At 41.0% G+C, this 27,892-nt stretch overlaps 1 protein-coding gene and 1 long non-coding RNA gene across 2 annotated transcripts; one reads left to right on the top strand and one right to left on the bottom strand.

Annotated features, from left to right (window-relative positions):
• LOC129045543 (uncharacterized) lies at nt 1–27,384 on the bottom strand. The gene is made up of 3 exons (XR_010413830.1): nt 26,373–27,384; nt 13,683–24,461; nt 1–161 (listed from the first exon to the last, which is right to left on the bottom strand). It is a non-coding gene; the product is annotated as an uncharacterized LOC129045543 (long non-coding RNA).
• On the top strand, nt 6,368–15,322 carry TAGAP (T cell activation RhoGTPase activating protein). Its single transcript, XM_045865831.3, has 10 exons — nt 6,368–6,496; nt 7,087–7,171; nt 7,260–7,313; nt 7,626–7,692; nt 9,379–9,545; nt 10,162–10,323; nt 10,787–10,896; nt 12,540–12,735; nt 13,318–13,432; nt 14,049–15,322. The coding sequence occupies exons 2-10, from the start codon at nt 7,145–7,147 to the stop codon at nt 15,320–15,322; spliced, it is 2,172 nt and encodes a 723-aa protein (XP_045721787.1). The 5' UTR covers nt 6,368–6,496; nt 7,087–7,144.
• Nucleotides 27,385–27,892: the final 508 nt, after the last annotated feature.

The following is a 27,892-nucleotide window of genomic DNA, read 5'->3' as shown; positions in this document are numbered from 1 at the left end:
TTTCTGAAAACACAGAGTGTTCTTCGAACATGATTTTACGCTGAGGCTGTATTTGTCTTCCAATGCAGAGATGAATTATTATCATAAAGATCTCAGAGGCAAATTTAAAACATGTGCATCCTCCACAGAAATGCAGGCATTTGCAGGTACAGCAAGTAATTCTGCAAGACACAAAGACATTCTGTAATATTTCAGGGACACTCTGGTCCCAGCAAACCTCAGAGACATCCAGATAACCCTCATGCAACAGCATGAGTTAAAATTTGACTGGAGGACAGCTCTTTTCCAGGAAAAGAAATAACCTTTAAGGACATGGACTAGATTTACTCTAGGCCGGACCGAGTCCCCACCTGCCCTCCGTCCAAGGCACCCGGGGCAGAGGGAGCTAGAGGATCCAGGATGGGCCCATCCGGGGAGTTCCTCCTCCGAGAAGGGGAAGCTTTGGTCTGTGGAGGGACCGAGAGACAGTCAGTCATGACTGCCCTCCAAGCTCATCTACAGAAGTCGCCATCCCAGAGGCCCAGGGGCCTAAGTCCAAAGTACTGGCATCACGTAAGCCTGCTGGTCCCCAGGACAAGGCCTGCAGGGACACGTCCTCTTCACTTTAATCACAGCTCATGTGCACGGTCACTGTTCCATCCCGACAAAGAGAAGGTCTTTCTCCAGGAGGCAAGGAGTCAGAGAGGCTAAGTAACACTGCGATACCAGTACACACAGTGAGATCAAGTGCTTCATTTAACAACACAATTTCCATGTGGCAAAGAATCAAAGTATAGGAAGGAATAAATACCAGCTCCGAGCAGAGTACTGTGAAGGCGCTCGTAAGGACAAGAGCGAAAAATCGGCCCCTGCTTTCTGTAGCCACCCAGTGAGCTGCTGTTGGAGAACTGGGAAAGGGAGCCTAATTCCTTCTGGAAGAGTCTGTGCGGTGCTCTCAGAGAAGAGGGGACTTGAAAAGGGTTCAGCAGGAGGAAAAGGTGGCTACTCTGAAAGACAAATGTGTGGTGAACAGCATTCCAGGCGGGGAACGGCTTCCTCACAGGCCTGGAGAAGCAAGAGTGCACTTTTAGGGAATGACCAAAACACAAGTCGGGGAGAGAGGAGGAGGCATGATCAGCGAAAAGGCTGGATAGCTTTAAAAAAATTTTTTTTTGGTAACTTGGAGAACTTTCTGGAAGATCAATGTATTAATCATTAGGCAGCCAGGCAGTGGCTGATGTAGAAGTCCTCTAGGAAACTGTGACCTCTTCGGGAAAACCATCCTCTTTGCAGGAGATAGTTGTTATCGCTGTAATTAAGGAATGTGGGGCTCCAGGCCACTGGACGGTCAAGGGGTTAGAGGGGAAAGCGAGCTGGGAATGAAGAGACTGGTTCTGGAGTTGGCGTCTGACAGGTAAGGTGGGTAACACCGCACACACAGCGGTCAGGACTGAAGTGGTAACTGAGCTCACTCAGCACAGGAATCACAGTCCCCGATGCAGGGTTTATGTCTAGACAGTCACCACAGTAAAAACAAAGCCAGTTCTTGGAGAAAAATCGGTTGCGATCAGGAGCTAATAAAAGTCCTGGGTAAGAAGCAGTCTTGTCGATTTCTGCTTGCTAGCAAAAGCCACTTAAGTCCCTTTCCCTGTTCTGAAAACTCTTGTCACACAGGGTAAGAGCTTGCTTTTCTAAGGAAACTGTACGGGGCAAGACTATGGAGAGAGTGAAGCTAAATCTTTCCAACTTTTTGTGTATATATATATATATATATATATGCCTGCCCCCACATTTCACACTGTATTTACAAATGTTTCTCCTATGGCTGGGAAAACTGCCATCAAACTTACTCTGAGATTTTTGGACTCAGCACGGCAGGAACTGCCCCTCCCACTCTATCTCCACCGCGGGAACCATGTGCGGGACAGGCCGGCACTAACGATAGGAGAACATCTCCTCCACCCGCCACCTGGACCAACTGCTCATGGTGACTTTCCATCAGTCACAAACACATCTGTTAATTAGATGGTGACTGTCAACATCTCCGAGAGGCACCAAGAACACCTCGCTTTGGGGTCCCCTATCAACGATCTAGCCTATAAGAAAAAGATATTCCTGCCTTAGAAAACACTGGGGGCCCTGACACACATTTCTATTGCCTTGTTTATGACTAACTTCCATCCCAGATAGCTCAGTACCTCCTTCTTCACTGAAGTGGGGCATGGTAGGTTGATGGAAGAATTATAGACAAGTGGAAAATTCTAATCTGTCGATATAAGAGTTTCTGCATGTCACTGAACCTTCAGTGCTATATATTTTTTAAGATGATGTGAATTGCATTCTTTTTATGATTATTAAAGAAACTAATAGAAGGAGGGGTGCCTGGGTGGCTCAGTTGGTTAAGCGTCTGCCTTCGGCTCAGGTCATGATCCCAGGATCCTGGGATGGAGTCCCGCACTGGGCTCCCAGCTCAGCATGGAGTCTGCTTCTCCCTCTGCCTCTGCTCCTCCCCCCGATCATGCTCTCTCTCTCTCTCTAATGAATAAAAATATATATATATATATGGGCGCCTGGGTGGCTCAGTTGGTTAAGCAACTGCCTTTGGCTCAGGTCATGATCCTGGAGTCCCGGGATCGAGTCCCGCATCGGGCTCCCTGCTCAGCGGGAAGTCTGCTTCTCCCTCTGACCCTCCCCCCTCTCATGCTCTCTCTATCTCATTCTCTCCCTCAAATAAATAAATAAAATCTTTTAAAATATATATATATTTTTTTTTTTTAAAAAAGAAAGAAAGAAAGAAACTAATGGAAGGAGAGTTGAAGTTTCAGGACAAGGCCCAAATCTGACTCTTCGTGCTAGGTAAAAAGAGTTCCCTAGAAGGATTCACCAGGACTCATCTGGCATAAATGGAGAGAATAGGTCTAGACATCTTATTTCCATTTATAAATGAATCCCTTCAAGGATTATCCTTGAGAGAAACTGGAAAGAGCAGGTTCAAACCCAGCGGCATGACCTTGGGGGAGCTAACTGACCTGTGGAGCCCCAGCTATTTCATCTGTAAGCCTCAGAGAATGACATACTCAGAGCATTGTTTCAGTCATTACGTAAGATAAGATACTTGAAAATACTGCAGAGTATACAGCACATAATAGGTGTTAAATAAGTAGGTCTCACACCCCAGAATGCAGAGCTAAGGATGGATGCCCAAAACCAAGGCGATGTTTAAAAAGAACATTTCCTACTGGGACAATGAAGGCTTGGGGGTCATTTCATTTCAAAAAGAGAGGCTTGTATGCTTGAGGCGGTAGGTGGGGGTGGCAGGGGCTGAGCAAAGGAAGCTGAAAACTCTCTCTCAGAATGGGATGGGATTTAAGACAGGAGAGTTTTTGGAAGGTGGCCTCCCCTCTGACATATGCAGAAGCCTTCTGCCAGAATAGAGAAGAGCTTATTCCCTTAGCACGGGAAAACTTCGAGAACAACCATAAAGAGACAATTTGGTGGGGTGCCGCAGGGGTAAAAACATCAAAAGAGGGACAGGACATTAAATTAGTTGCTCACTTAAACCCTATTCAGCCCTGAAATTCAATGTCAACAAATGTCCACATCTAGTCCCATAATTCAATCCCAGAATAAGAAGAGGAAGAAGAAGGGGAGGAGGAGAGAGGAAGAAGAACATTAAACTAGGTTACAGGAAATTTTATACCCAATGTAATTTATAGCATTTGCATTTTAATCACTTCTTCTTTATAAATGTCCAAAGTCACCACAATAGCATTAACAGACATATAAACCGTTATTCCTCTTTCAAGAGTTGTTACTGAAATATACATGTTTAGTTAGGTCTAATTCTTAGTATATTTCATAATAAATTTATAAACATGATTCTCTACATAATAAAAAAAATAATACCCCAGCAAAAACTAAATCTCACTTAAAAATTCACAAAGTTCTAGGGGGGCGCCTGGCTGGCTCAGTTGGTGGAGCGTGCGACTCTTGATCTTGGGGTCATGAGTTTGAGCCCCATGTTGGGTATAGATTAGTTTAAAAAAAATGTTTTCCAGGGCCCATTGGTGATGGTTAAAAGTTAAATAAGGATTTTTTTTTTTAAATTCAAAAAGCTTTGGGATTACATATCCAAAGGGAATTAGCACTTTTCTTCTGTCCAACAAACTTCCTCATTTTTCTCCGTTGCCATATTTTGATGGCATTTGTGTCATTAGAGGGACTCCAGCAGACTCCCCACGGGTGCAGAGCCCAAGTGGGGTTTATTCCCACGACCCTCAGATCATGACCTGAACCAAAATCAAGAATCGGATGCTTAACCAACTGAGCCACCCAGACGCCCCTTAAAAATTGTTCTTTCACATTTTATGCATCAGGATTCTGGGTTCATCTTCCTTTGAACATAGAATTGCATGGCCAAACAAAAACAAAAACAGTTTTTAAACCACTATAGAATGTGTATTGTGGGGTATAGTGCATAATAGAAAGAAGAAAAAAATATGGTCTTCATTTGAAATATTTAGATTGAGGACTGATGCATTAGTTAAAGCAATGCCAACATGAAATTTCTTAGAAAACCCCAAAAAGTATGCCAAATGAAAAAAAGTTCATGAAATACATATTAGTGTAAAGAAGGACTATTTTATATGTAAATGTATTTGTTCAGAAATTATTTCCCGAGTACCTACTACCTGCTTGTCTCTAGGCTAGGAACAGCATATATGACCTTTTTGGTAATAAAAAAAAAGTCAGTGAGTCATTCTGAAGGTTCGTAAAGGCAGGAGAGAGGACGAAAGGCAGTAACGTGCACAGACTCTGCGGGGACACAGCTAGAAACTCCGGCTGTGTGGCAGTTTTCAGAGAGGGAGCCTCCAGCTGGAGACCTGAACGCCGCCCACCGAAACACTGAGTTAGGGGGCAAATTTGAACTGCTCTGTGCTCCAGGTTCCTGAAGAACACCTAATCAGTATTCCTTTTGGTATAGAGACAAGAGAGCTATCAAGCTGAGAAAGTCTTGGAATTAAAGCCTTCTGATGATGAATTAAGACAAGGTAGTTTTAATTTTTTGTCGAAGAATAACACATATGCAGAAATGTGAACTTGAGATGATCAGCGCCCAGATCAAGAGATGGAGCATCACGAAGCCCTCTCTGGCCTCTGGTGGTCACTACCCACCCCAAGGATACTGGTATAATGGCACAGATTGGCTCCTAACAGCATGGATGACTTTGCTTTGCATGCAAGGTATACTCTTTTGTGTCTGGCTTCTTTAGCTCAACGTTGTATGGTGAGACCCAGCCACACTGTTGGATGTAGTTATAGACCACACAGTCTCAGTGCTATATAACACTCCACTGTGTGAAGATGTCACAATGGATGCCACATTCTGCTTCTCAGGTACTCGAGTCATCTTATATATAGCCTTTTAGCCACAGAAAAGACCAGAGATTTTCTCTTATCCAGAAGGAAAGATCCACAGATGAAATTCACCATCTCCTTTCTACTTGAAATTGGTCTGATCAAAGGAATTTTGGTGGGTGCCCGGGAGTCTCAGTGGGTTAAGTGTCTGCCTTCAGCTCAGGTCAGATCCCAGGACTTTGGGATCGAGCCCCACGTCGGGCTCCCTGCTCAGCAGGGAGTCTGCTTCTCCCTCTCCCTCTGCCCCTCTGCACCTCCTCCCCCTGCTTGTGCTCTCTCTCTCTCACTCTCTCTCAAATAAATAAAATCTTTTTTTTTAAAGGAATTTTTGGTTTTCCTTCCATGTCAGGACTAGAGATGGTCAAACTACAAATTAAGTATTAACAATTTTAACTAGGAGTTAGAGAAAGGAGAAGGGGGTTATATCTTGGCAGCTGACTTTAGAGGACTCTTCCTAATTCCAAAGGAAACTGATGGTGACCATTTCTCAAACAAGGCAGTGTGTCTGGGACTCCTTAGAGGAAGAGCATCCTGCACCCAGAGGGTTGCCAGGCAATGTATGGTGACTGATGAACGGAGTGGATGGTGGGTGGGAGGGGAGAGAGCGCCCAAACAGGATACAAAATAAGGGCACCTGAAATCACCACTTTACAAAATAAAATTATGTTTATCACAGAATAACACAATTTCTTATTCACACATCCCACCTGTGACATTAATCAGAGCCTTCACCTATGGGCCATATGTCATCTTTTCCACCCTTACTAGTTTATAGATTTTTTTTTTTTTTACTTTGAAGTGTTAGAAGAAGAAAAAGAACCAGAGCTGCCCTAAAAGGAATGAGGAAGTGAGAGCTCCCCACAGTGTCTGTCTAGCTATGTCTGGGTGACAACCCATGATGTTCTTTCCGGTCTCAGTAATATTCTGAATTTCCACCTGCCCGCCCCCTCTCGTTTATAATGCAGAACACGTGAAGTTAGAGCAGTTCAGTCTTCCTCTCTCTATCGGTGGATTAGTAGGAGCAGAGTGTTATGCTGTTTCTCCCATTCTGCACTGTTCCCCCGGAGATAAGAGAACTCTGGCTGGAGGCCCTCCGAGGGTGAGTACCATAAATTAACATAACTGGAAAATTAGCTAGCTGGCAAATCACTGGTCTTTGAGAGCACCTCCAACAGAAAACAGCTGTACCCCAAAACATGCAGCAAATAATGTTAAAGACGCTGAGCACTGAAAGCTTTCCTTCAGTGTGAAGCCTGCACTCTTTCGGTATAAGAATTCTGTCAACGTTAACTTTGTTTTATGTTTACTGCAAGTAGCATTCTTGGAATAAGTTTTTTCCTCTGGGGGTTAAAGGAGCTAATCCATGCAGAGCACATAATACAGTACCTGACAACGTGAGCTCCTCCCCCCAGAAAAACGTTAGTTATCATATGATTGTTAGATTATCTCTTGGTGGGAATGGAATAAATGAATAACAAAGTTTGGCATGGTAAAGATATCAGGTTTAAAAAATTTAGAAATAAGTGTGTTCAGGTGCATCCTTAATAGCCGGAGACATCTGGAAACATATCACAGACTTCAAATGAAAACTTTTCTATCTAATAGTTTCAGATTTTGTGTTTTGGCACCGAAATTGGCCAACTTATCATGTGTCTCCCTCCTCACTCTCTCCCATATGATTTCTCACAGGCAGAGCTAAGTCCACACGGGAGCAAAATTCATCCCTGGACAGTCAGCCCAAAATCTAATGAAGTTGATAAGCAGCTGCAATGCTGTAAGTACCCCTCTTATATTTCTTGATTCATATTTGCCAGAGGTAATAGCCAAACGATCTTTACCTAATTTAATTTTTTCTCTTTCAGTCAAAAACACTAAATGCCAATAATATGGAGACATTGATCGAATGTCAGTCAGAGGTAAGAGAGCAATTTTTAAAACTTTTCATCTGCACTGTGAGAACATGGAAAACTTTCTGTTTTTATGGAGTGTTGTTTGGATTGTATAATTATCAGAGTAGAAAACTAACATCCTAAATGTAGCTAATTAAATACATTAATTGGGACCTTATATGATGACAATCAAGACTTTATTACTGATTCTAGAAGCTAGAAAAAGATCATTGGACTTTACTAATTTTTAATATGAATAAAATGTTGTCCACGTATTTTGTGGGGAAAGACTGGGTAGATCTCTTCAGTCATTTTTAACAAAAATAAATATATTTTTAGGACGATATCAAGGAACATCCTCTGTTGGCATCATGTGAGAGTGAAGATAATATTAGCCAGCTAATTGGTGAGTTTTGAAAACATACTGGTCTTTTATGTAAGTGCTAACAACAAATGTTCTTGGTTTGCAAAACCACAGTACTTTACCCTACTAGGAATTTCTTTTTTTAAGTGTTCTTCTAAAGACCGCAGAACATTAACACTTAAATGGCCAGCAGACTCCAGCTCACCAGAGCATCAGAGCACTCTGACAGGAAAGATCTTCCTACAGCCAAGGCCCCAGCTCTCCGAGGAGTAATTTTAGTGGGGTCAGATCTCCTAGCCACTTCTGTTTTGACAACTAAAGCAGGCATACATATGAAAAACAGATGATTCCTTTTCCCCTTTCTTCCTTCTCTAATGAAGGAATGAATGTAAGAACCCATGAAGCAATTGGTGCTGATCTCCAATTCCCAGGAACCCACCATTCACTCTTCAATGTTTTCATGATGTGTTTTGTATTACATAACCGCGACCCAGTTCTCCTCAACTGTAAGGGACAAGCCACTTCTCCAGCCATCCTCTTCCACTTGCCAGTGTGGAAACCTAGTGCAGTGCATTAGAAAACAGAGCTTTCATATGTAGGGGGAAACAAGAGAAGGAAAATGAAGGAGAATAGAAAGAAAGAAATGCGTGAGATGCGATATCCATTGCACACACGTCTTCAGGATTTTGCAAAGACAGAACATCTCACTAACGTTTTTGTGATAATTCCCAACTGCCTAGTCTAGGTTCACGCCTTTCTGAGGCAATTTGTGCCAGCCCTTGTCCTCAAGCAACCCCCACCCTGGGCGGGGGGCGCTGGGGGAATCCTGAGGGGAACTGCAGACTGCTGTAGCCCCCTCTAGTGGCTGGTTGATGCTAGTGTGGCTGCGGAGGTGTACTGGCCCGCCCCGCTAAGGGCAGTCAAAATGATCTTGAGCAAGATTCCAATCTTTTTTATGGCTCAGTAATATTCCGCTGTATTTATAGACCACGTCTTCTTTATTGAGTCATCTATCAATGGACATTTTGGTTGCTTCCATTTCTTGGCTATTGTAAATAATGCTGCAATAAACATAGTGGTGTGCATAATCTTGTTGAATCAATGTTTTCTTTTTCTTTGGGTAAAACCTAGTTTAATGACTGGATCATATGGTATTTCTGTTTTAGTTTTTTGAGGAAACTCCATATTGTCTCCCATCGTGACTGAAACTAATGTAACATTCTATGTCAACTAAACTTCAGTTTAAAAAAAGATCTTGAGCAAGTCACTTCCTCTCCTTTTAAGTTTTGTTTCCTCTGCCACTCAAAGGAGAAAATTAAAATAATCTATTTCGCATCAGAAAAACCCACTATAGTTATTAAGGTCAATATATGAAGATGGTTGTTTGTGATCTGCTCGGCTAGTTTTGCTGATTTTCTGTAGCAAACAGCCGTGAAGAGTAAAAACAGGAAAGGTGGAGACTTTGAGGAACCTGGGTGTTGATATTTAGGGGCTGGTTGCTCTGGTAACGATGTGTTTGCTTTTCGGGTTCATTTTTCTAGATTAAAATTCATGCCCTTTGCTTTCTCAGTTTTTCAAAATTGTTCCCCACCCCCACCCCCGTGGCATACCATAGATGACATTATGTGGCTGACAATATCCATGGTCTTATATGGATCTTTAATAATTATTTAATAATTCAACAATTATGAATCTAATTTTCTCTTGGCCTTGTTTTCCTGGCTATAGAAATTAAGAAAAGAAAGAAGGTGCTGTCCTGGCCCTTTCTCATGAGAAGACATTCTGCTGTGTCAGATTTTTCTGGGGCTTCAGAACCTGAATTAAAAACATCACTATTTGATCAGCCCTTGTCAATCATCTGTGGTGAGGATGACACACTCCCCAGACCCATTCAGGTAGGTGCATGTACTCTCAAACCTACTTCAGGTTTTTGTCAGATGTGAAAAATCCTTGCTGGGGCCAATCTGTAGGTTTTTCCACTTTTGGAAATGGTGTTTCCACATATGAGTGCAGTCAGGAGACTATCTAACTGCTTACATTCTAGAAATCCAACCGTCCATCCTCCTGACTTCGTAGAGTTAAGAATGCTAAAAGATGTGTAGCTTCTGAGAAGTCAATGGATAGAGATGGGGTATAAAGTATATGATCAGAAATCCAGTGTTTATATAGAATGACTTGAAAGAAGAGAGACCGGAAATGATTCTAGAATGTACAAAATTAGAGCATTCACAACTTACCTCCTCTTAGAAAAATAGCAGAGTGGAGGGAGGAGGTTGATAGCAATAGGGCTGTGAAAACCTGGCAGTCATGGTCTCTTGTAAAGACCATGTTGGTATCACAGAGACCTATCTTTTATGGAGAGGATTATCTATGACAGGTGAAGTTTGCTACTGTTCATATGTACTGTTTTAATACCTAAACATCGACTTTTCATGTAGTAGTAGCCTCACATGGGTTCATGTATTCAAAGTAAGGGTAACCTTTTCCTATTCCTACATCTCTTTCCTACAGGATATTCTCACTATTCTGTGCCTTAAAGGACCATCCACGGAAGGGATCTTCAGGAAAGCAGCCAATGAGAAAGCCCGCAAAGAGATCAAGGAGGAGCTCAACTCGGGAGGCATGGTAGATCTGAAAAGTCTCCCTGTGCACCTTCTGGCTGTGGTCTTTAAGGTGAGGTCACAGCATTGCTGCCAAAAATCTGCCAATGGGCTCAGACACGTTACGTCTCTGGGAATAAGAAACAGGCCCTTCGCCCTACAAATCAAAGTAAACTGATCTTGGAGTTTAAGTTTTTTAGTGAAGCCTTTTATTTTCTTATATAAACATCTCTGTGTCTACGATCTCAGATTCCAACAGAAAATGATACAGTACGTTCTCCCCAAATTCTTATGAGAAAAGGCCAAGTCCATGCTCCTGAAGCTGGGAGCCCCTCAGAGGATGGCCTCACTCTGTCCATTGTCAGGAAGTTGCTACGAGAGATTTCCCTAGAGTGTTCAAATGCAGGAAGGAAGGGGGCACAGCCTGTGGTAGGATGATCAGAGGGTCCCTGAGCTGGACCAGACAAGGGGAAGATGAAGACGCCAGCGCATGATGTAACCCAACCAGGCCCAACCATCCCCCTTTCACCCTGCAGGACTTCCTCAGAAGTATCCCACAGAAGCTACTTTCATGTGACCTGTTTGAGGAGTGGATGGACGCGCTGGAGAGGCAGAATGAAGAGGACAGAATTGAGGCCCTGAAACAGTAAGTGGCCAGAGTCATTGCCAGAGGCCAGGCCCACATGGTCTCCATCTTCTGATTCTTCACACAGTTCTCTGAGTGTTTCAGGAACATTGATGTGTTTAGGGAATCAGAGTGGAATTATTTATCTACTCCCAGAATAAAAATCACGAGGTACCCTGGACATTCCTTTTAAAGTAGTTTTAACCAAAGGAAAGGAAGCGCTTTTTCAAAGAGTAGAAAGTGAACTTCAATATTCACAAACCTCAAGAGATGGAAGAGTCTAAAACATAAGTAGTTCAAGAAGGTATGAGACAAAACCATAGATGGAAGCCTCAAAACAGGCTAGGTGGCCAAGTATAGGAACGTGGGGTTATCCTTAACCTAAAAGGTTTGTGTCAGGCAAGGCAAAAATTCCCCCATAAAACATCCCTTAAAGCACAGGAGAACAATCGGGAAAGGATTGTTTTGATCATAAAATTCCACAGCATAGTTCATATTCTTCTAATTAACCAAAATGAAAACTCTATATAAACAAATTCCAAAGACAACAAAAACGATTACATTTGTAAATGAAACTGTAACCTGTTAGCAACTAGACAATCTCAAACCCCTAATTTCAAAATATCAGCACTTTTGCCAAATGTTATGAAAGTCTGTCTCTTTGTTATGATTGTCCCACGCAGCTAAATATTTCTAGTGGAATAGTTACTGAATTAAAGGCATTAGAGTATCTGTCCCAAATTGAAAATCCTAAGATAACCGCAAGTTTCTCCTTAAAGGCACTAAGCTCTTCCATAATAGTAACTTAACGAGAAGTGAAAACGTTCCCTACATTAGAGTCACCACTGCAGATTTTGAAAAAGTGAGGCTTTACACATCTCATTTATTATCCTTTGTACCAATGTTCCCGTTTAAGTGCTGACCTGACCACATTTATGAACATGCCCTTAGAAACTGATTTCTTCTCCATAAAGATTTCTCAGAATGGCATAAAAATGGGTCATCTTTGTGTGATGGTCACAGATCAAGAAAGGCAAATGATCGTGCTCCCAAAATACCAGTCTTGCAGTGTTAGAAAGACATTCTAGGGTGCCTGGGTGGCTCAGTTGGTTAAGCGACTGCCTTCGGCTCAGGTCATGATCCTGGAGTCCCGGGATCAAGTCCCGCATCGGGCTCCCTGCTCGGTGGGGAGTCTGCTTCTCCCTCTGACCCTCCCCCTCTCATGCTCTCTCTCTCTCTCATTCTCGCTCTCAAATAAATAAATAAATAAAATCTTTAAAAAATTAAAAAAAAAAAGACATTCTGCCTGGCTACACGATTGTTCTACAAAGCAGTTTTCAAAATGTATTCGACTATGGAGTTTGTTGCAGAAGTTAAGGCTTCCCAATGTAAGATCTATACAAATAATAAAGGGCTGTGTTATCGGTGTCCTAATTATAAAGAACCAGTGTCTTAGGTCTTTAAGATCTCATGGTTAACCAGTTTCATTCCACATCAGTTGCCACTGGAAGTGTCTGAATGAACATTTCACAATCTTACTGATGAAAATGCACCTTCCTCATTTTGAAGGAAGTCTGGGTTAAGCAGAAATTTTCAACTTGCTACACTAAAACTGAGATAGAACATTAGTCCTCTAAAACCAGCTTTCCTGAACCTCATTCCAGGGTTGCAGATAAGCTCCCCCGGCCCAACCTCCTGCTGCTCAAGCACCTGATCTCCGTGCTCTACCTTATCAGCAAGAACTCCGAGATCAATAAGATGGATGCCAGCAATCTAGCTATCTGCGTCGGACCCAACATGCTGACCCAAGAGAATGACCAACACCTGTCTTTCGAAGCCCAGAAAGACTTGAACAACAAGGTTTGTTCCAGTCTCTGTCTGAGAAACTCCCAATGTATGATCTCACCGTTTGTTTGAAAAAGCCAAGTGATAAAATGCCTCTGAGTCTCTCTGGCTGACTCAAGCTCACAGTGAAATATGAGATGCAAAATGCTTTTGTCATAGTTCTGCTCTCTTAGATTTATTCATTTAATGAAATGGAACAATCCTGTCTCGTAGGATTTCAAAGGTGTCCTTTGTTAAGACTAAGTCTCATTGTCTCCTAGGATAGAAAAGCCCCTTTGTTTGGTTGGGTTTTTTTTCATTTGTGCATTGCACTCTGTCAGTCCAACTATCAGTTTGGGAAACTCCTTACTTAAGTGAAAATTTTAGTCAGAGGGTTTTTTTTATAATTCTCAAAAAATGCATGTCCCAAAAATAACTTCAATATATATGACTTTTACCAATTTTCTATATGTTCTTTTCAAAAACATAAAGATCTCATATGCTCATTTTGGCACCTCCCTAACAGTGGGCCCTCATTATATCCCCATTCCTTCCCCTCTTCCCTTAAAAGAATGAAAGACGTCTTTAGGCTGACAACTTGCTTCTTTTTCCTCACAGGTTAAAACATTGGTGGAATTCCTGATCGATAACTGCTTGGAAATATTTGGGGAGAACATCCCGGCACATTCCAGTACTGCTTCTGATGACTCCCTGGAACACACTGACAGTTCAGGTACTGAATGTGTTCTTGATTGATTATGATTGTGGGGGGACGTCCATTCCAGTCTGCCAGTCCATGCCAGTAACGTAAAGTATCTCTGGCATTTGAAGCGCAAGTCACCTGCACAAGTCACCAAATCAAATTCATAGGGTGCCATTAACATGGAAACTTGCTCTCAAATTTTCCTGCAGCCTTCTCATTCAGCTGACTCTCCTTCAGCTTCTTTCTGAATCATAAAGAATTGCTAATTTTATTAAATTACCTTTAGCTGGAGGGTTGTTTCCACATAATAGGATATGGGTCCATTAAAATGGAATGGATCCAATCAAAGAGCCATCCAAAGGATTAATTTTTAAATTTAAGATCAACAAATGTTCAATGAAATGTTGTTTTGTCTCTTTTCTCATTCTCATTCTCTCACTTGTATTTCCTTTTCCTACTTCTCTTCTGCACCTCAAACTAGGAAAGAAACAAAATTTTAATGTGACAGATTTCTCTCGTATCAAGGCCCCAGTAGCTTCACCAGATTACCTAGTGCCATACTTGATACAAGTAGGGTGAATGGTACTAAAGTTTATTTCTCCAAGAAACTGACCCAGAAACTCAACTGTCCCTTAACTTCCTCCAGACATGTCAACGCTGCAGAATGACTCAGCCTATGACAGCAATGATCCTGACATGGAATCCAGCGGTGCCATCAGATCCCCAAACAGGCGGCCCCAGGTGCCCTTGGAGACAGCTGCCAGCTGGGAGCCCAGAGGCCTGCAGCTCGCTTGGGAGTTGAGCCCAGAGCCCATTGTCAGCACTGTAGCCAGGCTGAAAAACTCCCTCAGGGAACCAGACAGGAGCTACTCAGAGCCCAGCATGTCATCCTCACAGGAGAGCCTTGAGAGCCAGAAAACTCACCAAAAACTAACACGAAGTGAGGATGACTTCACCATGGCCCAGGCAGGGGCTTGTTTGGAAGGTGAGGAAGCTGAAGACCCATTTCCAGAGGAGGTGTTTCCTGCAGTTGAAGGCAAAACTCAGAGGCCACAGGACCTGAAGGTGAGGAACTCGACTCAGGGTTTGGGGTTACTGTGGGGACTGGCGCCCAAAGCCTCCTCCAGTGGCTCTCTGGATGCTTCCTCTGACAGCTCCCCCGTGGCTTCTCCTTCCAGTCCCAAAAGAAATTTCTTCACCAGACATCAGTCTTTCACAAAGGCAGAGAAAAGTAAACCCAACAGAGAGATTAAAAAACATTCCATGTCATTCTCTTTTGCCTCTCACAAAAGAGTGTTGACCAAAACCCCCAGCTCTGTGTCTGTGAAATCCAAAGGCTTTACAAGAGACCAAGTAAAGAAAGGCTTTAAAAAAGAAAGCCAGCTTGCTGGGCGAATCATCCAAGAGAACTTGTCTGAAATCCAGGGCCAAACAGCTCTAGACTTTAGCTCCAGATCCTATGCCCTCTCAGTCGAGGATGTGGTCCAGCAAGTGGATCAGAGAAGCCCTGGGAGTCCGCCATCTTATGAAGAGGCCATTCGGTGCCAGGCATTGGACCTCTCGGCCCACGGGGGCCAAACAGTTGGCAGCATGAGGGCTAGAATGCTCCGCCGGGACACTCAACTACCACCTCTCCTACCTTTTCACCATGGAGGGAATTCAAAAGATATATGCAGTCAAGAGCCACTTGATAGGCACAGACTATCTCCCAGGACTGAGAGTTGGAAACAGAGCAGGACTGTCCATGCTTCTGTTGAAACGATAGGACAAGTGACTGTCACAGGGAGACCAGAGCTGTACCGGCTAAGAACTATATCTGAGTCAAATCAGAAGACTAAGCTGGACCACTTAGTGCGGCGATGTAGTCAGCCGGTCTTTGAGGCTGACCAATTCCAGTATGCTAAAGAATCCTACATTTAGGAAGGCAGACCAGACACCATGACATGGCTTGTGGTATCTCTGTAAATACATGACTGTACGAAGAACTGCTTTAGACTCTGTTTTCAAAAAAGTCAAGAATAAGCTCCTTTAGAGAAGCTGTGTAGAGCCCTCCTCAGTGGGGCTAGCTATGCAAGCGCACTCAGGTGGTGTCTGTGTGCCTGAACTTGTGCAACATGTAGCAAGTGTATAAGATGTACTGAAGATAAGGTGTTAAGTGCAAAGATGTCTACATGGGTATGTGTATATTTGTCTGTGAACTTGTGGTCAACGGCACTGCTGTTCTCTGCCTCCTGGGGCACTTTTCTATTGGTTAGTGTTCAAAAACAATTTTTCTTCTATTTTTTTGTTACCTCCAATATCATGCCATTTTTCATATTTTCCACAAACTCCATTTAGGGGAAAACATTTAAATCTATTAGAAGTTTACTCCCTAAGCAGCTTTGTGATAACTACTCACCATGGTAAGAAAAAGGAACAGACTGCAAGGAATAGACTTCTGTGTTTTGAGTTATCAAAGGCATTACAAACTCCAGGAAATGCAAAAGCCATCGTTAAAATTTATGAAAAATACTTAAATGTGTCCTTTAAATCATCTCATTTTCAATTTGGATAGATGAATAAAAATGCAATACATCAATATTAACTGATTTATAACACTTTGAGTTTCTTTGTGACTCAGTAATGTCTTCTCCAACAGTGTGCAGGAAATTACTTTATATGCACTGGGGATCATATATAGAATTTTAATGTAATCTCACTACAATAAATTGCCTTCTTTGTTTCAAAGTAAAAATGTTTATTCTTTACTAATATGTTGCCTTCTCTCTCTTGATTCTATAGAAACCCAAGAAAAGCACTCACACGTTGGTTCATTCAACAACATTTATTGAATATATATTCATTACTCTAGATTAATAGGCAGTCTGGGATCTTGTCTTTAGAAAGAAAGGACAAATCCAGTTCTCCAGTGGTTTGCAAATCCACAAAAAGTACCTACTTGAAGCCATTTTTTCAATAGTAACTCAGAAGCCAGAAAATTTAGAATGCAGGGGGTGCCTGGGTGGCTCAGTCAGGTAAGCATCTGCCTTCAGCTCAGGTCATGATCCCAGGGTCCAGAGATGGAGCCCCGCATCAGGCTCCCTGCTCAGCGGGGAGTCTGCTTCTCCCTCTTCCTCTGCCCCTCCCCCCACCTCTCGTGCTCTCTCTCTGTGTCTCTCAAATAAATAAATGAAATCTTAAAAAAAAAAAAAAGATGGTAGGGCGCCTGGGTGGCTCAGTTGGTTAAGCGACTGCCTTCGGCTCAGGTCATGATCCCAGAGTCCTGGGATCGAGTCCCACATCGGGCTCCCGGCTCGGTGGGGAGTCTGCTTCTCCCTCTGACCCTATCTCCTCTCATGCTGTTTCTCTCGCTCTCTCACTCTCTCTCTCAAATAAATAAATAAATAAATAAATAAATAAATAAATAAAATCTTAAAAAAAAAAAAAAGATGGTAAAAAAATTTAGTATGCAAATACAGGGTGATATAATATTTCCTGTTTAGTGAATTAAACTCTTCAGTACCTTTACAAACCATATTTTTATGATGCTCAGGTTGCTTATTCACAAACATAATGGTAAAATCTCTGTCATATATTGGAACTTTAATGCTCAATGGTTAAGATATTTATCTAGTACCTTGGAGATACTAGATTTCTATTTTCCTTATTTTATCAACCTCTTTCATAAAACACTGTGTGTTTTTGATTTGTTCAAGAAATATTTTTGCATCGGCCAACCACCAGATGGTGAAGGTCTGTTATTCTTTTCAAAGGAGATTTATTTATAATGTGGTAAAAAGTTAAAAATGTAACCCAGATTGCTCAAGGCAACATGCTCAGACCTCAAAAGGTCATTAGAAATATTTTATTAAGCACACCAAAAGTGTACAGATTTCAAGGGGCAGACACTCCCCTCTGACTGCTAACTTCAAAAAAGCAATCCTTTTCCAGAGTTGGACACGAATCGTAATAGTTATAATTTTTACCATCTACCGTGTGCCAAGCACTGTTTTAAGTATTTCAGGACTAAAACAAGTATAGCAACTTCCTATTGAGAATCAGAATTCTCATCAATAAATAAGACTTGGAAGCCTCCAATCTATTCCACTTTACCACACTGACCTGACCTCTGTGTGACCAAACTGCAGATCACAAAAAACCTGTCCTAAATTTCCTTATTTTAAAAAAGCAGATGTGAGACTGAAGTCATCTACCTATTCCAGGTAAGTAGTATGGTTGCTGGCAAACATTTATGAGCTTCTTGCAGTCAAGCAAATGTCATTAATGCTCCTGTCTTTGAACAGCGGAGGAATAGGTGTGGTGACAACTTCAAATATTGCAGAGTGGTCTTCCCACATCTATCCATGGTTTTTAGGGTTGCCCAGCCTGCTGGCCAAGCCCATCAGTTGGCTAGGGCTACCATAACAAAATATCACAAACAAGTAACTTAAAGTATAGAAATGTATGGTTAGAACAGGCTAGAACTGAAATCAAGGTATCAGCAGGTTGGTTCCTTATGAGGGCTGCAAGGGAAGGATCTGTTCCAGGATTCTCTCCTTGCTCAAACACAGCCATCACTCTGGGTATCTACATTGTCTTCCCTCTATGTATATCTATCCCCAAAGTTCCCTTTCTTGAGGGACACCACCAGTCATACTGGATTAGGGTTCTAGTGATCCATTTTACCTCTTTATAGTCACATTCTGACATACTATGAGTTAGGACTTCAACAAATGAATGGAGGGTGGGAAAGGACACAATTCAATCCTTACACTAAGTTTCACAGACTAGTACTTCATGAGACCTTCATTATACCAACAATTTTTAATACTTCACCATAACCAGAGGGCCCAAGCTTATGGTAAGATTTGGATATTAAAATGATGCTCTAAGGAGGGCACGTGATGTGATGAGCACTGGGTGTTATACGCAACTGATGAATCATTGAACACTACATCTAAAACTAAAAATGTACTATATGTTGGCTAATTGAATTTAAATTTTAAAAAAAAATTATGCTCTAGTGAAGGACCCAGGAACACCAGAGTCCTGTCCTCCATGGACCTCCTGAGGGCCACACAATCACAAATGGGACAATCACAAGTATGCCTGACACCCCATTGCAAGGTGTATGGTAACATCAGTTTGGAAGTCAAGGGCTAAGTAGGGGCTTCAACCTAAATCCAGGTCTGATCTCTAGCCTCTGAGCCACTGGGCCTCCCCAGCATCCATGCATTACCTTCCTGGGCCTAGTTTAATAGGGACCCTGGCCCTCTTACCAAATGAAAGAGGGGAAGCATGTACAGTTATTGTGCCTACTGGGAAATACCCAGCATTCACTGCCCTGGAATCTGACTGAACAGACTAGAATTTCTTCCTCTTAGGGAAGATAAAGAATTTTCTCTCCTCCTATAAAGAGGGAGAGAAGTGGGTTGCCACATGCCATTGCCAGCCTCCCGCATGATGCACTGTAATTACCTGTGAAGACATGCTGTGTCCACCCCCACCCCAACACCACCCATGATGTGGTCCAGAATGTTGACTTGTGGATGTTAACCAAGGTTGGGTGCTTATGTTAGAGCTCAGCCAAACTGCAATCATCTCAGAGTCTAGCAAATACAACACCTGTGTCACATGGGGTCCCCAAGCAGGTGAAGTGGCAGCCAAAGCTTGTGTGCTAATCAAAGAATTCATAGCGGCCACAGTGCTTCCCATGATCATAGATGAGAATGTCCAAGGGCAGTAAACACTTATTTACCCTGATGCACCATTAAAGGAATAAGTTCTAGCTGCATTTTCCTGATTGGGATCTCACTGGAAGGACCGCCAGTACATGCTTTCCTCTTGAAGGGTCAAGCAGACAGAAACCCACATCAGATGGGATTTCACATATTTTGAGTTTCTTTTTTAATTGAATTATGTAAGATCTTAACTCTTTATCTGCAAAGGGAGAGGAATAAGCTATAAACATTTTGCTAGAGATGGAAGTGAATCACTTTTTGGGGGCCATATTTTAAATCCGGACTGAGATTCTGCATCTTGTCTACTCCAGAGTACAAATTAAATGTGAAGGAGGAAAAATCAGTGGGATGAAGTGCTGCCCTCCTCCTATTAATAGACTACAAAGAGGGGCCCCTGGGAGACAAGCAAACCTGCAGAGTGCGAAGTCTTGCTGGAAAAAGGAAATGTACAATGATACCATCTCTGTAGGAAAGGAAAGACACCGTGTTGACCCAAGAGTACATGACCCAATTCGCAGGGCCCGAGTCCACACCCCAAATGGCCTACCAGAACCAGGTACTAAACTTGTCTGAGCCTCAGTTTCTTCATCTGTAAAATGAGGGTAATCACAACACATTAGTTGTGGAAGGCACATAACAGAAAACTGAGATAACCCCCTTAAAGAAGAAGGGGGTTGTGCTCTCCATTAGAGGAAGAGCAGACAGCAGTCCAGGCTGACATGGCAGCTCCAGGACATCCCAGGGCCCCAGGCTCCTTCACACCAGGGCCAGCTTCATGGGCATGGGACCTGTGCTGTCTCATTGGGCCCCATGCCGAGAAGGGCCCAGCACTAGGGTTAATGCTCTGCTGCTGGCATTTTTTCATTATTAGTAACTGTTGAACAAGGGCCCCTCACTTTCATTTTGTGCTGCCCTCTGCAAATTAGGTGGCTCATCTTATTCACACTTTGTGGCCTTCCATCATTTCTGTATGCAAGAACCTCCTCCTCCAGCCTTGACCTCCAAATTCCAGGCAGGAACGTTCTGCTCAGTAACTTCTATCTACATCCCAGCAGCCAGAAATTATTTCCATGGCTACTCTTACCCATGGAGGAGTCTAGAAAATAGTTTCTCATGGTCATATTGCCTTCCCCAACAAAATCAGTAGGAGTGGGAATTATTAGCCCTTGACACAAAAATCAAATAAAAGAGATCATGGATATGGTACAACACATACTAATTTAGTTGCTCTAATAATAGAAAGCAGGATAAAGCACAGATTATTTAGGATAATGAGACAACCGGAAATGTTGAATATGATTAGGGATAATATACAGACAAGGCAGATAATAATTTTGGAGTATTTCAATCATGCATATGCACATTGTGAGAATTCTATAATTATATGAGTAGTTTTAAGTAAAATAAATTACTAACAAATACAAATTAACCTCCTAGAACTTAAAACATACTGTACTTATGTAAGGAATTCACAATCTAGTAGAGAAATAAGACAGTGTTGAAGGCAAAGCTACATTCCAAATGAGAAATAACATCAAGTGCTATAGTAGAAATGAATAATTGCTTGTGGTCCAATTAATTTTAGGATATACTTCAAATTTAAAGATGCTTCCTATGTGAAACTCCAGAGTCAGTAACAAAAGATTTCAGCCAAGTGTACGACATTTAAAATAATCATAAGGGGTGCCTAGGTGGCTCAGTCAATTAAGCATCTGACTTGAGATCAAGCCATGATCTCGGGGTCCTAGAATCGAGCCCCCAAATTGAGCTCCGTGCTCAGCAGAGAGTCTGCTTCTCCCTCTGCCCCTGCCTCCCGCTCATGCACTCTCTTGCTCTCAAATAAATAAAATCTTTTTTAAAATAAATAAATAAATAATCATGAGAGGTTCCAGGAAGGCGTTCATTTACGTGATCAGAGCACATCACTGTTCAGAAGGAAGTAGACGACTTCTTTTTTCCATTATTGTCAAAAAAGGCATTTCCTATCCAAAATGGTTTTGGAAAAGATGAAGTACTACACAAGATAACTAATATGTGGATGCACATATTTTCAAAACAACACTTACATCTTGTTACTTTCCTAACCAGAGACCTCCAATGGCTTTTATAAAAAGATTTATTTATTTATTTTAGAGAGAGAGAGAGAGCATGTGTGAGTGGGGGGAGGGGCAGAGGAAGAGAATCTCAAGCAGAATCCCCATTGATCTTGGAGGCCAACTTGGGGCTTGATCCCACAACCCATGAGATCATGACCTGAGCGGAAACCAAGAGTCAGATGCCTAACCAACTAAGCCACCCAGGTGTCCCTCCAATGGCTTCTTAATACCATTTTCATCAAGTCTAAAGCCTGCCACCTACCACCTACCACTCAAGGCCCACCTAACCTAGCTCCATCCTGGGACCCAACCTTACTTCTTTCCTTAATCTCCAGTGACTTCTACAATAAATAATAACAATAGCTAATGTGAAAAATGCATGTGAATACCACCTTTCAGAACTGGAGATAAGCCAAAGCTGTGTTTAGATGAAAATTCATGTCTTTATACAATTATATTAATAAACAAAAATAAAAGTAAATGTATTCAGCATACTGTTCATGAAGGTAGAAAAGGAATAATAAAAATAGAAACTAAAGTTGAAATCAGTAATTTCAAAAACAAAAAAAAGAGTAGAACTAATAAGTAAAATCAAAGCTGGCTCCCTGAAAACACACTTCTGCCTAATCTAGGCAAGGGAAAGAGAAATCAAAAGTACACAACAGGAGAAATGATGATGGGAAATAACAACAGAAACTGAAAATTAAAAGGACCAAAGGACTCCTTTGCTGAGCTCCATGCCATTGCATTTGAAAATGTGAATGAGATTATCTATGTCTAGAAAAACATAATTTACCAGGGTTCCTGGGTAGCACAGTCGGTTAAGGGCTGACTCTTGATTTTGGCTCAGGTCATGATTTCAGGGTTGTGAGATCCAGCTCTGCATGGGGCTCCATGTTTAGTGCAGAGTCTGTACGAGATTCTCTCTCCCTCTCACTCTGCCCCTCCCACTCATGCTCTCTCTCTCTAAAATAAATAAATCTTAAAAAAAAAAAAGAAAAACATAATTTACCAATCTAACTCCAGAAGAGAGGGAAAATCTAAAAAGATGAATTTATATAAGAAACAAAGAAAATTATAGATCAACCTTATGAATATTGATGCAAAAATCCTGAATAAAATATAGTAGATGGAATGTATGAAGACTAATTGGAGTTAGTATGGGAATGCAAGTCTAATTCGATGTGAAATTTATTAACATGATTCATCATTTTGGTAAGTTACAGGGAAAATATAACCAGTTCCATAGATACTGAAAAATCACCTATCACAATTTAATCTCCAGTACTGAATTTTTAAAAGATTCTTAATGAAAGAGAAACTGATGAACATGATTTTTTTTTTTTTAAGATGTCAGTCTTAGACCAAAAGGCTGCATGGGCTTATTGAGGAAACACTAGGAACTCCTGTTGAAGCCAGAAAAAGGTCAGTTTGGTACTATTTCCATTAACTATCACTGTTCTGGAGGTACTATCTAAAGCTATGGGGCGCCTGGGTGGCACAGTTGGTGGGGGCAGCCGACTCTTGGCTTCGGCTTAGGACGTGATCTCAAGGTGTTGAGATTGAGCCCCAGGTCAAGCCCTGGGCTCAGCACGGAGTCTGAATGAAAATTCTCTCTTCTTCTCCCTCTGCCCCTCACCCCTGTGCTAGCTCTCTCTCTCTCAAAAATAAATAAATCTTTAAAAATAAAGCAACCAGATGAAAAAGAAACCGGAGGAATAAATATTGTAAACGAGGAGGCAAGGCTTTCCTATTTGTAGATTATATGATTATTTGGAAAATCAAGAGAATCAATTAAAAACAAAAACCCCTAGAAATAAGAAAATACATTAAGCTAGCAAGCTGTGAAATTAATATACAGAAACCAAAAGTCTCCATACGTACTAATGGAAAATATAGTGAAAGAAAAGGCTCCATGCACATTGGCAACAAATGGATAAAATACCTAGGAAGAAACATAACAAAACCAATTTGACAAAAATCTTTAACTGTTCTTGCAGGACAAAGGAGTAGAATGGAACAAAAATAGAACTGACTATATTTTTAGAGAGTAAGATTCAAAATCATCAAGTTTTCCTAAGTTAACTTATAAACTTAATATGATCACGAAAAAATATCCAACAGGAAGGATTTTTGTTGTTTGTCATTTTTTGTTGCTGTTATTAATTACTGAAAACCACATTTAAAGAATCAGTAAATGCTGATAGGAAAGAGATCTCTGGAAAGAAGGATCTGCAAGGGAAAGCCAGCCCTGCTTGATTTTCAGCTATGCTTAGTATGTGCACAGATGGGTCCTGGCACATGAACAATCAGCAAACCAACCAGAGAGAATAGAAAGCCCAAGGATAGAGGCAGGTGCATACAGGACTTCAGCACGTAAAGATGGCATTTCAAAGCAGTGGGGAAGAGAAGGATAATTTAATAAATGATGTTGGCATAAATTGGTGGCCATCTGGGAAAAAGGGGGAACATTATCTCATAATACGTGCCAGGATAAATTCTAGACGGCTCAAAGATTTAAATGTGGGAAGTCAAAGAACCAGACTTCTAGGAGAAATAAGGGAAAATTCATATCATCTCAGTGGGAAAGGCATTTATAACATGACTTAAAGTCCTGATGGCATGAAAGAAAATGACAAGTTAATGTCAAAATCAAAAACACCTGCAGGAAATAAAACACCATAAACAAGAGACAAATGACAACCTTGGGGAAATGTTTGCATCTCGTATAACAGGAAAAGGGCTAATTTCCATAACATATACACTACCTGTAAATTGATAAGGGAAAGTGCAGAACAATTTTAAAATGTGCAAAGGGTATGAACAGTCAAAACAGAAAAAGAAAAACAAATGGCCTTTACACATTTGAAAAATGCTCACACTCACTCGTTTTTTTAAAGGCAAACTAAAACTACACTAAAACACCATTTCTCCCATCTATAGGCAAAAATGAAAAGTTTAATATCACAGTGTGTTGGCAAGGCTGTGGGGAAACTGTTGATTCATTTGTTTCTGTTGGAAGTAGAAATCGATATGTCCCCTAAGTAGGACAGTTTGGCAGTATCTATTAAAATTACAAATGCGGGGCACCTGGGTGGCTCAGTCGTTAAGCGTCTGCCTTCGGCTCGGGTCATGATTCCAGGTCCTGGGATCGAGCCCCGCATCGGGCTCCCTGCTGGGCGGGAAGTCTGCTTCTCCCTCTCCCACTCCCCCTGCTTGTGTTCCCTATCTCGCTGTGTCTCTCTGTCAAATAAATAAATAAAATCTTTAAAAAATAATAATAAAATAAAGTTACAAATGCATAATAAATAATAAATAAATAAATAAATAAATAAAATTACAAATGCATAAATCATTTTCCTACTTCTCCCTCTAGGAATGTACTTTACAAATAAGTTTTCATGCATACACTGTAAATGAGGATATTTGCTTTGTTTATAACCTGGAAATGACATAAATGTATATTATCAGGGAATAATTAAATTATGGTTAATTATGATATGTCCATGCAGCTATAAAAATTTCTATGCAGCTGTAAAAAAAGAAATGAGCAAGCTCTTCAGCTATTGATACAAAAAGATGTCCAAGATATATTAAGTAGAAAAAGGCAACATGTAGGTCAATGTATATTGTCATTTATCTTAAAAAAAAAGAAATTAATTTTAATAGTTTAATGTGTGCAGGATGGGGAATGGGAAGTGGGATGATGGGGCCAAGAATAAGTAGAAGACATTTCAATGATCCATTTCTATACTTTTAGTGTTTGAACTATGTAACTATGAATATTATCTTCAAATATTAAATACAAAATAATGAAAACTAACATTAAATGTTTATTATACGCCAAGCACATTGAAATGACCTGAGAAATACCTGTCTGGGGTTGGTGTTTCCACATCTGACTAGAACTGGGAAGTGTGTCAAAGATTTTGGAAGGCCTTGAGTGTTCTCCAAACTAGGATTCCAAGGACAACAGTGGGAGCCACCCAAAGCTTTTTAAGAATATGTATTTAAGGGGATTACATAGGATGGCTTGGAGGAAGGGCAATGTGAGGCAGGACAGCTGGTTCTGAGGTTAGTACCCAAACATTAGGGAGCAATTACGTTTGGACAATAGGAAATCAGGCAGAGTAGCTGCCGTGGGAATACAGAAGGTCTAAGTGCCCAGACAGTGAAGAATAGACAGGACGTGACCAGTGGAGAGGGCAGGCTGGGCTCTCCAGGAGGACGAACAGGATGAATGCAGGTGGGGAGGAACAGGGCAGGTGCAGGGAAGAGCGAAGACCTACTCCTGTGTGTTTGGCCAGGGGTGAGAGGGTGCAGGCTCCACAGACAGGAGGCCAGGGTTAAAATCTTGAAACTACATCATCTCTTTGTGCCTGCATTTTCCCATCTGCAAAATGGAGATAATGGTACTACCTACTCTGTAGGCTGACAGGGCTAAATAAGATCATATGCATAAAGTGCTTTACAGTACCCAAAGCACAGCTGGTGTTCAATAAATGCTAGTTTTCTCTGGAACGTCAAATTTAGATTATTTCCCATGAACTCATTTGTTACATTATTTGTTTCACATAAATTCAAATAAAGTATGCTATAAAAATTCAGATTCACAGAGGACATTTTTCAATTTCTCAAAGTGATTTTTTGCTATTTGAACACAGGAGCTTTTCAGAAATGTAACCTATCCAGTTCAAGCCCTTCATGGACACAGTTCCGTATTGGAAATCATGAAAGATGACCTGATTTCACTTCAGTTTAATAACAAAGGCCGGTGAATGCATATTTAAGTAAGTGCTCCTCCCTTGGATTATCTTTCATTTTTTTTCTTACAGTGGAATCTGCACACTAACATCAAATATAATGTGACAACAGTTTAGTACCTCAGTAATTTCAAGATGATAAAATGTCCTCTTAGAGAAAAAATATCAAATTTCAATGAACCTATTATTAAGCCCAAGAGAAGCATAGAGAAAACACATGTAAAATATATAGGATATTAAAATATTAAAAATAATAAGCTGGAAAGAAATTTGGCAAATTTACATATTAGTTCTAAAAAGCATTAACTCAACACATTCTCTGCATTTTCTGATTCTAATTCTTTACGTACTTTCAATCCATCTAATTCTTTATGTTCTTTTAATTACGTACTTTGGAATCCATGAAATAGGTTCCAAGGAGCACTCACTCATCAAGTGGCAGGTGGAGATGTGTCCAGAGTTCTTTATTCACATCCCTTAACGGTACATAGTATAAGTCACCCGGACTTTGTTTCCATATATGTCTGTATCATTCAAAGTGATTCTGTCATGATTAGGGAAGAGAAAGAAAAGTAAGGAAGCTATTTTAAAAGATGAAAAATGTTCAAGTTAACAGCAAGGCATGTCTTCAGTCCCGTGGGGAAATGTGTTGACATCCCTGGTTGGGACAAGACTAAGGGTCTGGATTACAGCAGATCCATTCTTAGGACACTTGTTCCCCTTCTTTCTTCTTCCTTCCTTCAATTCTGCATTCTATGCTCAGCCCCATGATCTAATTGGAAGGGAAAACAATCTGGGTTGAGAACTAAAGTCTGATCCCAGCTACACTTACTACTTTAGTAAGTACCCAAGCATCTTTATATCTTGGCCCATTGGGATAATAAATTGTTATTCTTCCAAAGGTGTATCTTTAAGTCAATTTCATTAAGATACAATTTACATGCAATAAGATATATCCATTAAAAATGTACACTTTAATTTTGCCTTGTATATAAACTCATGAAAACATCACTGTCAAAATAAAGAACACATTGTTGATAATACTTGGTATTGTCAGATTTTTTTGGTTTAATTCATCCTAGTGGGTATGTAGTATTATCTCACTGTGTTTTAATTTGCATCTTCCATTGGCTGGTGATGTTGAGCATCTTTTCATGTGTCTACTAGTCATTTGTGAAATATCCAATCCTATGCCCATTTTTTTAAAAAATGGGTTGTCTTTCTTTTAAAAATTGAGTTCTGAGGGGCGCCTTGGTGGCTAAGTCGTTAAGCAGGGTGCTGGGATCGAGCGCTGCATGGGGCTCCCTTTTCCGCGGGAAGCCTGTTTCTCCCTCTCCCACTCCCCCTCCTTGTGTCCCCCTCTCGCTGTCTCTCTCTGTCAAATAAATAAATAAATAAATCTTAAAAAAAAAAAAAGAATTGAGTTCTTTTTTTTTTTTTTAAGAATTGAGTTCTAAGAGTACTTTACGTATTCTACAGATATAAACCCTTTGACAGACACATTTTGCAAATATTTTCTCCCAATCAATGGCCTGTCTTTTGGTTTTGTTTTCTTACCTATGTCTTTGGGGAAGTAAATGTTTTTTATTTTAATGAAGTGCATTCTAATATGTCTTTCCTTTGTGTTTTCATCTTCTGTTTAACAAATCTTTTCCTCACCCAGTGTCACAAAATTTTTTTTCCTGTTTTCTTTTTTTTTTTTTTTTTTTTTAAGATTTTATTTATTTGACAGAGAGAGAGGGAACACAAGCGGGGGGAGCGGGAGAGGGAGAAGCAGGCTTCCCGCGGAGCAGGGAGCCCAATGCGGGGCTCGATCCCAGGACCCTGGGATCATGACCTGGGCTGAAGGCAGACGCTTAACGACTGAGCCACCCAGGCGCCCCTTTTTCCTGTTTTCTGATAGAAGTTTTA

This window comes from Mirounga angustirostris, unplaced genomic scaffold (genome assembly GCF_029215605.1).
Source record: "Mirounga angustirostris isolate CCGP_5_RB_7025 unplaced genomic scaffold, mMirAng1.0.hap1 SCAF_8, whole genome shotgun sequence".
NCBI classification, from domain to species: Eukaryota; Metazoa; Chordata; class Mammalia; order Carnivora; family Phocidae; genus Mirounga; species Mirounga angustirostris.
The sequence above is the reverse complement of the archived record's forward strand: the minus strand, read 5'-3'. Positions and strand labels throughout refer to the sequence as shown.